The sequence below is a fragment of the Lycorma delicatula genome, chromosome 3 (assembly GCF_047948215.1).
Source record: "Lycorma delicatula isolate Av1 chromosome 3, ASM4794821v1, whole genome shotgun sequence".
Taxonomy (NCBI): Eukaryota; Metazoa; Arthropoda; class Insecta; order Hemiptera; family Fulgoridae; genus Lycorma; species Lycorma delicatula.
The window spans coordinates 199091337-199104443 of NC_134457.1; the positions used below are offsets into that span (position 1 = coordinate 199091337).

General features: G+C 30.0%; 1 protein-coding gene across 3 annotated transcripts in view; it reads left to right on the plus strand.

Annotated features, from left to right (window-relative positions):
• LOC142322356 (gamma-tubulin complex component 2-like) overlaps positions 1 to 13107 on the plus strand; it is a 78004-nt gene that overhangs the window by 27116 nt on the left and 37781 nt on the right. For all 3 annotated transcript variants that reach the window (XM_075361344.1, XM_075361346.1, XM_075361345.1), the window contains 2 exons: positions 1297 to 1425; positions 11463 to 11639. In XM_075361344.1, coding sequence (XP_075217459.1) covers positions 1297 to 1425; positions 11463 to 11639 — 306 coding nt within the window. The remainder of the gene's footprint in view (positions 1 to 1296; positions 1426 to 11462; positions 11640 to 13107) is intronic.

A 13107-nucleotide genomic window follows, 5' to 3' on the forward strand; every position in this document is an offset into this window, starting at 1 on the left:
CTGGCGGAAATGTTGCACAAATGCCTGCAACCAGGCAGTCAATGCTGTTGGGCCGCTTGTGTGTTGGTTTGTTGGCGAATATGAGGTCGACAGGCGTGGCTATGTCCAGTCTTCACCTCCAGATGATCTTCATCCCACGTTGGGCGCCAGTTATTCTTAGATGGCTTTGATGGCACGTTGTGCTTTATAACCTTGTGGTAGCCCTGAAAAGGGCCGTTTTTTGCATTAGGTCTGAGAAGAGTTGTAGCATCTGTGTCCGGCAGCTCCCTTGGCGAGATGGCCAGGCCTGCTGCTTCGTTGGAGATGTTGGCATCTACCAGAAGGTCCCATGTTGAGGTGACCAGGGAATTTCTTCCATCTTCTTCTTCTTGGTCGTCTATGATGAATTAAAAATTAACTCTTGTGCATGCTCTTTTATTGGAGCCTGAGAGTGGTGGGGCTGCAGCGCCGCTATGGTGGGAAAACTGCATGGTCATTGGCATGGCGAGAGTGGCACTTGTACCAGCTCAACATGTGTACTGTGCTCCCATTGATTTCTGAGCTGCTACCATTGCTGTCCACTGATATTAAGTTAGGCATATATGTGATGAAAATTTAAAAAAACAAGAATAATAAATAAAATAAAATCTCAATTTTCATTATTTTAGAATTTTTTTTTTTTAATTTATATTGTGCAATTATGTAATTATTTCAGTCGTGACTGAGAATGCGGGATCCTGTGAAAGTACTTTCATGAAAAATTAAGATCATATATATCTTTTCTAAATATTTTTTACTAAGTTGTTTATTTAATATAATTTAACAGAATAAGGGATTAATATGAATCTTAAAAAAAGATTAATTTCAGTAAAATAATATATATATAGTTTTTGTAATTAAAATAATTCATATAAAATTAAATGAAATTTAAACCACCAGTGAATGTATAACTTCTTACCCTATTAATTTCAAGAATAAATTTTTGTGGGATCCTACATTTTCAGTTTATACTTAATTTTGTAATTACATTCAAATAAATTGTTTTTTATAATTTGTGAATTTTGAATTTATTGATATTCAGGTTTTACTACATAAGTAATTAAAAAAATGTTATAATTCAAATTTTGGTAATTAAATAAATTGTGATCTTATGATGTAATATAATTAATTAATATTGATAATTTACTTATTATTTTCTGCAATTATTATTGTATTTAGTGCAGTTATAATAATTAATTTGCTCTTAGGTTTCAAGTGATTCAGTATTTGTTATTGATTTTTTTAAAATTTTTTATTGTGTTGTTTTATTTTATGCAGGTTTTTGTAGTACAGTTAGAAACACAGCATAGAAGGCACCATCTTGATCTTCATAAAGTGTGGTACTATGCACAGGCAACATTTTATACTATGGAAGTACTTGCAAAAATGGCAACTACCATCAGTTTGGTAATGAATTTGTTATTATGCTTTTATTTTTATAATAATAATAGTAATAATAATAATAATAACAGTAGTTGTCTTTATTAACCATTAACAGTAGTTGTCTTTATTATTTGTGTTAAAATATTTGCAACTCAAAAAAGTTATAACTCAAAAATCATTCTTTTATACAGATAATACTCCTGGTCTCTAGGTTGTTGGAGTTGTAGAACTTCATAATTAACGTACAAACAAAAAAGAAAAATAGAAATTTCAGTTTTATCATACTAACAAAATAATAATATTAACAAAATTAAATTTAGTCTTCATTAATAATTGAACTTCTTAATCAAATGAAATATTTATATCTGTGCCGTTTTATAGTATTTAACTAGTTGCCACCACCTATTCCCATTTAAATAATGCATCATCTCATTTTTTTAGTCTCTTTTTTTTAAATAAGTCTCTTTTTTTTAAACCTAGATTCACATAGCACAAGACTTTTCACCTAAAAATGCATTACATTTACTCTAATTACACATTGAACATATTTTAGAAGTACTTGGTCATCGATATTTGTTTAAATACAGAAGTTCTGTTCTTGCTTTAAACCACCAATTTATTGAACTAAAATTTTCATCACTGAATATTTTATATTGTAATCCAGTTCATTATATATCAAGTGATTATGACTATTATTCAGTATTAACATGTTACCCAATTCCATCTTTATTTTAATAATCTTGACAAACTCTCTATTTTAAAGTTTGTATATATTTAATTAAATTGTAGATTGGATATCCACAAACATCATTCCATTTTTCATACTAGTAAGTCTTTCTGTATAATATATCTCAGCAATATATTTGAACATCTGTTTAAAGGCATTTGTAAACATTGTTAATGTATTCCAAATAAAGCTTAATTGCATTCAAGTAGATGGGATACAATCCTGCTTCAAGGTACAAGCAATATTATGGTGTGTTGTGTACACGATCAAACATCTTTTTAATGAAAGAGAAAACCACTGTTTCTATCTTATTCATCTTGCTTCTCCGTACTTGAGATCCATATTCAAATGTAGTTGAATGAACAAAATAAAAAAAGCCTATTTTCTTATTGAAGCTAATTTTATTATTTTAGATTATGCTGTCAAAAAAAAAATTCAAAGCAAACTTTGGTATATATAACTTTTATTAAAATTTGGATCTAATGACAACCTTGATGTGACCATTATATCTTAATATTTAGGTATAATTCAAATATCAATTGCTTTTATTTATACCATTAATATTTTAATGTAGTTGCTGTATTAATATAAGTTGATGTCAGTCATGAACAGAACAGTTCAGTTTTGTTGTGGAGAGATAAGCTTGTGCTATTATCTAAGTTTAAATTTAATATTTAGTGATTTATAAATAAAAATGTTATATTTGAAGATATATCTTGCAGTGTATATGCTAAATCTGTTAGAGGCCAGCTATCTTAAATTCTTTGGAGTGATTGTTCTTCACTGTATCATGCCTCGTGTGTTAACATGAGCAAGTAAGATGTTAAGTTTTTAAAAGAGGAAAATAAAACCTGGAGATGTGAGAAATGCTCAAAGGTAAAAAGGTTAAGGTAAAAGGATATGTTGCAAAATGTGGATGAAAAAACATTACGTTGAAAGATGTACTTAATTTAATTAAGGATTTTAGAAGTGAAGTAAAAGAAATGGAGAGAAATCTGGGCGGTTCAATTGAACTTTGTCACGCACAAATAGGCATAGTTATTAAGAGTTTAAAGGATCAAGAGGCACAACTGAGGGAAAGTAACAGGAAGATTGAAGAGCTTACTACTGAAATGTTGTCACTTAGAAAGAAGAATCTAGAGCTTCAGGTTAAATGTGAAGATTTGGAGCAGTATTCCAGAAGGAATGATATTGAAATACATGGAATACTGCAATCTAAAGGTGAAAATATGTATTTAGTTATTCAAGAGGTTGATAGGGCTCTTTTTCCATCTGATAGGACTTCTTTTGAGAATTATAATAGATGTTTGTCACCGGATACAAAGAAGGAATACTGAAGGAAGACCATCTATTCTGGTGAGATTTGTGAGAGCTTCTGACAAGGATGAATTGATGAAGAAAAGAAAGATCAAGAGAAACCTTTCCATGCGTCATATGGATAGGCCATATGGATAGACATTCCAGTCTACATAAATGAGAGTCTAGTGTTGAAAGAAGAGTTTGGTGCTGCCAAGGCTATCAAAAAAATAAGTTTTAAAATATCTCTGTGTAAAAGATGGAAAAATACTGATTAGGAAAGACGAAGGAAGCCCTGTAATAGTGCTTAAGACATCAAGATGTTGATTCTTTGTAGAATTATTTAGAGAGGAGAGGAGTTGTTGGATTTTTTATTTTTTATAATATATTTTTCCGATGGATAAGATTGTTTTACAATGGCTGTATGTAGTGATAAACATTTTTATTTAATTCATCAAAATATTAGTAGTATAAGGAAAAAAATGTTGATTTATTTGTAGAAGATTTAAATAGAATGATAAGTATGCCTAAAGTTATTTTATTAACAGAGGTCTGGGTGTGAAATGTATAAATGTAATTATGAAATGTATAAATATAAGATTCAGGATTATTTTTGTTTTTTTAATTGTAATAATAATTATAGAGCTGGTGGAGTGGTTGCATTTGTTGATAAAGATATTGGCTGCAAGTCTATGACATTATTATCTGCAGAAGGATTAAGTCATGGGAATTTTGATTATATTATTGTTTACTTATATCATTTTAATTTTTATCCAGAAACTATTTTCGTTCAGGAGGTTAATTCTTATTTACTGAATTTGAAAGACAATAATCTGTTTATTGCTGTGAATATTAACTTGAATGTTTTGTCTGATAATTTAACAACTGGTAAATATAAATTTATGTTACATAGTCACAGTCTGCATTTGCTGACTAATGTTATTACTCATAGAGCTAGTGGAACGTGTATTGATCATTAAGCTTTAAGAATTGTAGATAAGCCTATGTACAGTTATTACTTTGTTGTTGATGTATTAGACAGTGGAATAACCGATCACTCCATGGGTATTTTAAACGTTGATAAAAGCATAATTTATAAGAAAGTAATAATAACTGGTAAAAATGTTATTAAATCAAAAATAGATTTTACTAAATTTAGATTAGCTCTGCAGAATATAGACTGGAATATTTTATATAAGTATACAAATTTTGACACTGCATGTGATTTTTTTTATGCTTAATCTTTCTGATTATGTTTCTAAGGCTCTTTTTATCATAGCTCTAATAAATATAAAATTTTGAAACCTTGGATACATGTTAATTTAGTTAGAAAAATAGTAAGAAGTAATATTCTTTATAGGACGGTAAGGAGTGAAACTGGGAATAATAGGTTGCTCCAGTATTGTATTAAATACACTAAATTTTTAGGTGACCAGTTAATAAAGTCTTTGTTGCTATCTATAAAATAAAGTCTAAACAAATGTATTTTAATGAAATGCTAGATAGATGTAAGGATTCTAAGTCCCAGTGGAATGTAGTCCGTAAGTTTATTAATAACACTGATAGACAAAAAAAAATTTGCATGGCCATACCTATGTTAGAATAATTTCGCTGATGCTTTTCTTTTATAAATAGCCTCAGGCACATCCCAAATTAATGTCCCAACAGTAATTGGCTAGCATGTTAGTATTCCATTTCCCTTTATAGTGAGTGGCTTTCTATCACCGAAATGTCTTGGTGGAAACGTTCACCATGTTCATCACTTACATCTCTGAGGTTTTCCGGGAAAAAATCCAGATGTGAGTGAAGGAAATATATTTTCAAAGACATATTATATCCCATAGCTCTGTATGAAGTAAGAAGTTTATTAACAATATCGTGGTGATGGATTTTTGTTTGCCGAGAAACGTTTTGCGAATGTCTTTAAATGAAGTCCAAGCTGCACTTTCTACATTATTTAACATTGAGTTGAATACCTCATCTTTGTTCAACACTTTTATTTTAGGACCAACAAGTATTCCTTCTTTAATTTTTCCTTCACAAACATTCGGAAATTTCTGCCTGATGTACAAAAATCCAGGACTATCCTTTTTCAACATTGCTTGCTTTTACAACATTTTTCAGTAGTCCTACTTTGATATGGAGAGAGGGTAAAAATATTTTTTTGGGTTTAACTAAGGGCTCATGAATAATATTTTTCGTTTTGGAGTAAGTAGTCTCGTTTCTTCCACTCTTTGGTAACATAATGTTCATCCCTAGTTCAGCTGTCCCATTTGCAAAGAAAACACATGTGCTTAGTGTAGTCTAACTGCATGATTGACAAAATAGCTATAAGTTTCAAATCACCACATATGTTCCAGCTATGTTTTTTATAATTTTTTTTTTAAGAACGTCTCATCACATTGTATGTCTCTTTCAAATTAATACATTAAGCGATTGGTATTGTAGAATATTTGTTCCCGTTGTGTAGTAGAACCACTTTTAAACTATATTTGAATGAATCTATTAAAAGGTGCCAGTTCTCAGTGTCTGAACTTATCCAAGTGCAACATAAGTTCATCAATATTTGTGCAGTAAACCAAATTATTTTCATCAATAAAGTACTGTGAAAGTTCTTTTTATCGGCTTCAAAAGCCCAAAATTTTTGTATCTTTTTGAAGTAAATTCCAACCTTACAGTCTTGATCCTAACAATTCAGCTTGATTTTTAGTTAAATTTAAATCCCTAACCAAGTCGTTTAATTCTACTTGTGGCTTATTGGAAGATAATTCATAATCAAAATCATTGTTGCCTTCTTAAGTACTGCCTAATTCTTCATCGCTGCTTTCGAAACATGCATTCAAAGGTGGCTCAGGAACTGGAATAGTTTCACTGTGAGGGACAGGCCTGTTTGCAGATTGCAGTGAAGGATATTTTACAGTGTTTAGATTTTTTAGAAATTCCAGACACTTGTTAAACAAAAGTAACAATCGGTTACATGATTCTTTGGTTCACGCCAAACCATAGGTACACCAAATAGCAAAGCGTTCCATGTACCTTTCAGCCATCTCTTAGATATACAGAACAATTAGTGTATACTATATGAGGAGCCCACGTCTTATCCTGATCACCAATTTTACACTGAAAGTACAAATGATATGCTTTTTTTTATTAAAGGTGTAATGTTTTTTCTATTTGATTTTACAGTAAACTCAGCACATACATAACAAAAAGCATCCACATCATTTACACAATTTCGAGGCATTATGACACTGCAATGTTAACAAACGTAAGACAGCAATAAGACTGAACAGAATACAAACAGCACAGCTGTGTTTTCAGCTACATGTTTTGACCTGCACAGACATGATTAATCTTCTCCATGAAGGCTCACTTTTCAGTATTAGATGTGATGTCATAATATGTGATTATGGTGTGATTTAATTCTTTGTCTAGTATTGTTTATTTATAGCTTACAAATTACGTTAACAAAGTTAAACAATAAAAAATGAGCTAACAAACTACAATATAGGAGCTTAAAATGCTAACTATGTGTTAAAAAACAACAAAAAAAATCCTTTAATTAAAATTTAAAAATCTTTCAAAAATGGTGGGTGATAGAAAGATGCTGAATTCATATTCATTTTCAGCGTAAAAAACAGATTAAAATCATGTATCACATGTTAGGAAACAAAAATTACATTTATAAGTGTAATAATAATAATAATAATAGTAATAATAATAATACAGATAATTGTAAGGATATAGGGAATATATCTGGGGAGGGGAGTATTGTGTAATAATTTTTTAAAAGCCCAGTGTTTTAATGAGTATTTTCTAGAAATACCACACAAAATTAAAGCGGAATTAGGCAACATAAATGATTCTGATGGAAGTGACTTCAGTAAATTATTTAGGGAGTAGTCTCCTAAGAATTCTGTGTTTTTTTATATGACTGAGGCTAATGAATTACGTGATATATAAGATTTATGAAAAATAAGAAATCAGCTAGAATAGATGGGTTGTAGTAAATACAGTAAAAAGTGTGGCGGACATAATATCTCATTCTTTGGTCTATGTATTTAATTTAAGTATGGAATTAAGAGTATTCCCTTCTCAAATGAAGAATGTTGTAGTAGTGCCTATTTTTAAAAGTAATAATAGGAAAATTTTAGTTTATTATAGACCTATTGCGATGTTGCCAATCCTTTTCAAAATTATTGGAGAAACTTATTAAAAAACGTTTAGTAAATATAGATTTTTTTAGTAGGAATCAGTTTGGGTTTAGAAAGTTTGGCTTTCTTTTTATCTAAATTGATTCATAATAAAAAACAATGGCAGCAGGACAGCAGATTTATTCCTGGATTTAAAAAGGCATTTGATGCAATTCAATGGGAGAAGTTATTAAAAAAGCTTGTGAGCTTCTGGAATTAGGAGCATGTGCAATAACTGGTTTAAGTCTTATTTTGAATGGTAGATACCAACAATTTAGTGTCAATAATGTGCTTAGTGAGGGGGTGAGGTAATTTATGGAGGTCCTGAAGGAACTGTACTTGGGCCAATGCTGTTTCTTGTATATATTAATGATTTATGTCAAGGCTTCTTTCAAGGGCATATGCCCACCTTTGCTGATGATACAGCACTTTGTTATGTGTCATTCTCTCAGAATTGAATTAAAAATGACATGGAAGTTGACCTAAGGGTCAAATGATGGTGGCTTGTATTGAATGGAATTTATTAAATGTTAATAAGACAAACATGAACATCAGTTTGCAAAGTATGAGAGAAAATGTTAGAAGTATTAAATATCACTTTGGATGTAATGTGAATACTGGTTGTTCATTTAAGGACATTTTACATGCTACATCTGTGAAATACTTGGACATTACTTTGGACAGTAGACTACCCTGGAATGTCCATATTACTAATCTCAAAAAGCAATTACTTGTTTGTATAAATAAATTCTATTATTTAAAAAAAATATTCCTGTTAGAGTTCTGAAATCGCTGTATTATGCCTTTGTAGAGTCAAGGTTAAAGTACAGGATGATATGATGGGGTGGAGCTAACTACAATGATTTTAGATGTGAATATTTAATCGCTTACCAAGGGAATTTAAACTTACAGAATATTCCAAAACGTTTTCACTATTAATTTATGATTGGTTGTTGTCAATTGAAGATGTAAAGAGTTTTTTTAATTGATTGGCCTGTGATTCTGGGTGGAATCGATGACTAAAAGTTTCATATTTTTATTTGTTTTTGTTATCATTATTTTTCTTTTGATTTTATCTAGGATTAATTTCATTTTCAATTTTATCACTGTATACATGTATTTATGATTCTGATTTATTTAATCTATATGTATATATAATTATGTCACTAGCTGAAATTTTAGTACTGCAAGACTTGTGTTATTGATTAATAATGAAATCCACTTGGAAATTCACACTTGACAATTATTTAATAAATGATTAATCATATTTTACTCATTGAAAAATAATGGATGGTAACCTCCAATACTGTTATTTCTGCAGTACCTAGTTCAACAAGATTATGTGATAAATGTTAACTTCTATTATTTTACTTTGTTTGGTTGTATGTCTATTTAATCTTATGTATTAAGAATTTATAACTGTAAGTAATGTTATTTTCACTTGTAATCTGTTTTTTTTTGTGGAATAAAGATTATTATTATTTTAATTTTCTCCTCACTGTACCACCATTTTTCAAAGCAACAACTTTAGAATTGCTGAGAGTTCAGTTTATGGTTGTATTGTCTACTCTTCACCGCGTCATACTGTGCTTAAGATGCTGGATGCTGTACACCGTTCTTTTCTTCATCTTGCCCTGTCTCAAACGTACTTGTTGATTACAGTGAGCCATCATCACTTTGGGATAGGCGGGACCAGCTGCTAGCACCTTACTCTGCCCTTCTTAAAGGACAACCAAATCACATGGTTCTTAAATCAGTCTTTGACTACCTGTCATAAACTTTGTGCAAGTAGATTTCAAAATTGTTGATTGATGCACACTAAAAACAAAGAATGAAACTGCTTTGTAAGATGATAAACTGCATTCTTACAGATTTATTGTTAATATATGGAATAGCTCAGGAAGTAGCATCTTGGAAATTGAAGGGTGTGAAGTTTGATCAAATTCCAAAGTAACAATAAAAAAACCAGTGCCAGTAGATCAACAAAACCATGATAAGTAAGTATAGTTCACTGTATGCTGTTGGCATTTTTAGTAGTTATCTCCATAAAAGATAAAGCTGCTTAAAATGCCAAAAGTGAATGACATTTGCAGGTACATTTTTGGACCAAAAATATATAAACATTCCTTGTCATAGGTGATATGAATTTCTTGCGTAAAAGGCAAGAAAAATGGTAATTCACGCAATTACTTCATTAAAATTTACTTGTTGCATAAATTCAAATAAGCCTACTCAAAACAGAAGATCATTAACATTTTTCCTAGAAATAAAATTCTCTTTTTGGAGTTAATGGAGCCAATAATAACATTCATTTTATTGTATATGAGGTCTGTTCAGAAAATAATCAAACAGTTTTAATTACATGCCAACAGAGATACTTATTGATGTGCAGTTAGCAGCATTGTGTTCCGCGTAACCTTCTCTGTAACCACATGTTCTTGGATTGTTTTTATCCAGTTTAGTTTTTGTGTTAGTGTTATTTGAGTGCAGCATGTTTAAATGTTAGTAGCGATTTTTATAATGTGTGGTTTTTTGATGATTGAATTTTTACACAGTATCGTAGCCATAAACCCAGCTTTCATCTCATTATGATCCTTTGCATGAATGTTTCATCATCATCGGCTTGTTCAAGAAGTTGCCGACAAAGGTCTACTTGATGTTCTTTCTGCTGTTCGGTCATCAAAGGAGGAACAAACATTCCTACAACTTGATGCATGTTCAATTTTTCAGTCAAAATGTCTTGGTATGATCCAATCAAGATGCTAGTAATACATCAACACTTCTTGATGTAAGTTCTCTGACAGTCACTCTGCGATTTGCATGCAGTGGATTGTTGATTTTTTGAACATGGGTGTCATCAGTTGAAGTCGAAGGCCTTCCTGGTCAAAAGTCATTTTCAATTGACTGATGACCACTTTTAAATCGTGAAAACCATTTGTAACAATATGTATGACCCACAACATCATCTTTGTAAGCTTGTTTCAAAAGTTAAAACGTTTCTGTGAAAACTTTCCCCAGTTTCACGCGGAATTTTATGTTGTTTTGCTCCAGAAAATCGCACATTACAAAAATTGCTACTGAGACACTTAAACATGTTGCACCCAAATAACAATAACATGAAAACTAAATAAGATATCAACAATCCAAGAACATGTGGTTACAGAGGACATTATGCAAAACACAGTGTTGCCAACCACACGTCACTAAATATCTCTATTGGTACATAATTGTTCAGTTATTTTCTAAACAGACCTTGTATGCTTTCAAAGGTTAGCCATGTAATTCAAAACCAGTGAAAAGAGTTGTTCTCATTCATAATGTGTGTTTACACTCTCTTCTGGCTGTTTTATAAAGAAGATTTACCAAATCCATATGAAGTTTTTTAACATTTCTCTTACATTTCAGCCCATTTAATGACTCATTTTACCGTAAAAGAAGTGGCTTAGATTTTAAAGAGAGTGAGGAATTGGAAGCAACAATTCTGAGCTGCTGAATTCCCAAGTACATTCATTGTTTAATAAGTTTTTATTGAAAATGAGAACTTATTTCATTGTATTAATACTACTAAAAAAACTGTTCCTGAAAATTTAGAAATGTAGAGCAGGTATGTATGTATATATATTGATTCAGAAATGATTATTTTTTTTAATGTTTACAACTTAGTTTTTACATGTGATATATCTTATCCTATATTTTTACCTATTATTTTGATTAGACCAACAAAAAATATTTTTACAGTTATTAAATCAATGTTTTATTTCATATTATTGAATAAATTAATCTAATATTATTTTTAAATAGATTTTTATTTCTTAATGTGTCTAATGATCTTATACTTTTTACAGGCAGAAGCACGTGGAGGAAGAACTCTAACTATATTACATGATGAAACAGCTCATAGCCTTGCTGATTCTAGAAGTCAAGAGCTATGTCATTACTTAACTCAGGCTGCAGCTGTTCCCTATTTCCAGTCTCTTCATCGATGGATTAGCAAAGGGATTGTTTTTGATCCATATGATGAGGTGAATTTATTTAATTTACTAAGAGTACAAAAACAATTTTTTTTAATACCTTTAAAAACTTCAGTCAGCAATTTAGTTATATTTAAAATTACTTGTTTATCTAATTATTTTGTGTAAATTATTGGATTGAATTTTGGTTTGATCTTCATGAGTTTAGATCAACTTTTTAACAAAATGGCATAAATAAAGTGTACTCGATTTAATTATGAATATGAGCATTTCCTTTCCTCTTCCAGAAATGCAGCCAATAATTGATGCAACAGACACAATTTAATTTAACAAAATTAATATAATGCCATCATGGTTGCTAATTAGACAAAAGCTTTCTGTTAGAATAATAATGTTTATTTATTGAAAGAGTTGTCTGAAAAAAATGTTAGTTTTAAAGATTCAAAACTAGGTATTTAGTTTAAAGGCGTGATGCCTCACGTCACATATGGCATTTTAAATTTATTAACATTCCAGTTGGCATTGAGTTATGCTCATGTTTTGTGGTTATTAGGGTTTATGGTTTCTAAATTTTTAGTTTTTATTTATTTATTTTTTTGTTTTTGTTTATGTAATTTTGTATGAATTAAAATTTCTACTTGCTAACAATTTTCAAAATATACATCCTAGTACTTTCGGAGTCACTACTGTATCATCAGGGATTTCATAGAAGATGTAATTCAAAATTCATTATTTTCATTTTACATGTCTGTAAGATGTTTACGACTTATAGTCTGTTTACTAATAGTCGTAAACATTACATTATATTCTTATTGACGTATAAATTATTTTTTTATTTTTTTGATGATTGACTATTATGAATATAACAATTTTAATTAAAAACATAATTCTACATAGAGAAGTTACACATGCGAATTTTGAATTACATCTTCTATGAAATTCCTGATGATGGAGTAGTGGCTCCAAAAGTACTCGAGATTATATATTGAAAATTGTTGGTAAGTGGAAACTTTAATTTATACAAATTGTATTAATATCAGCGGTGCCAAATTCTTAGGACGTTATGTAATTTTATGTCAATTGATGATGTGGGATCCTGCGAAATTCGACTTTTAGTATTAGTTTTCTAGATTCTGTTACTGTATTTGGTGATTATGATTATTTTTCTGTTGTTATTTGAGATATACATATACACACATAAACACATATATATATATATATATGTATGTATCTGAGAATTGTATTACTTTAAAATAATTGAAACAGAGCTTTCATGCAAAGAATATTGAATATAATTTTAAAAACATTGTGTGGCAAGTAAGTTTTTTGGTCAGGCAACATTACTTAAAATATCAGAAGGCTTTGTTTTCCAATGGAGTCTTGTTAACCAGTTTATTTCTAGTTAATTTTTATACTTTTCATGTATCACATGATTCTGGGAATAGGAATGGGATATCTTTGGTGAAACTTAAGTTGTTTTCAGATGACATTTATTTGGAAAAAAAATTTGTTTTAGGAT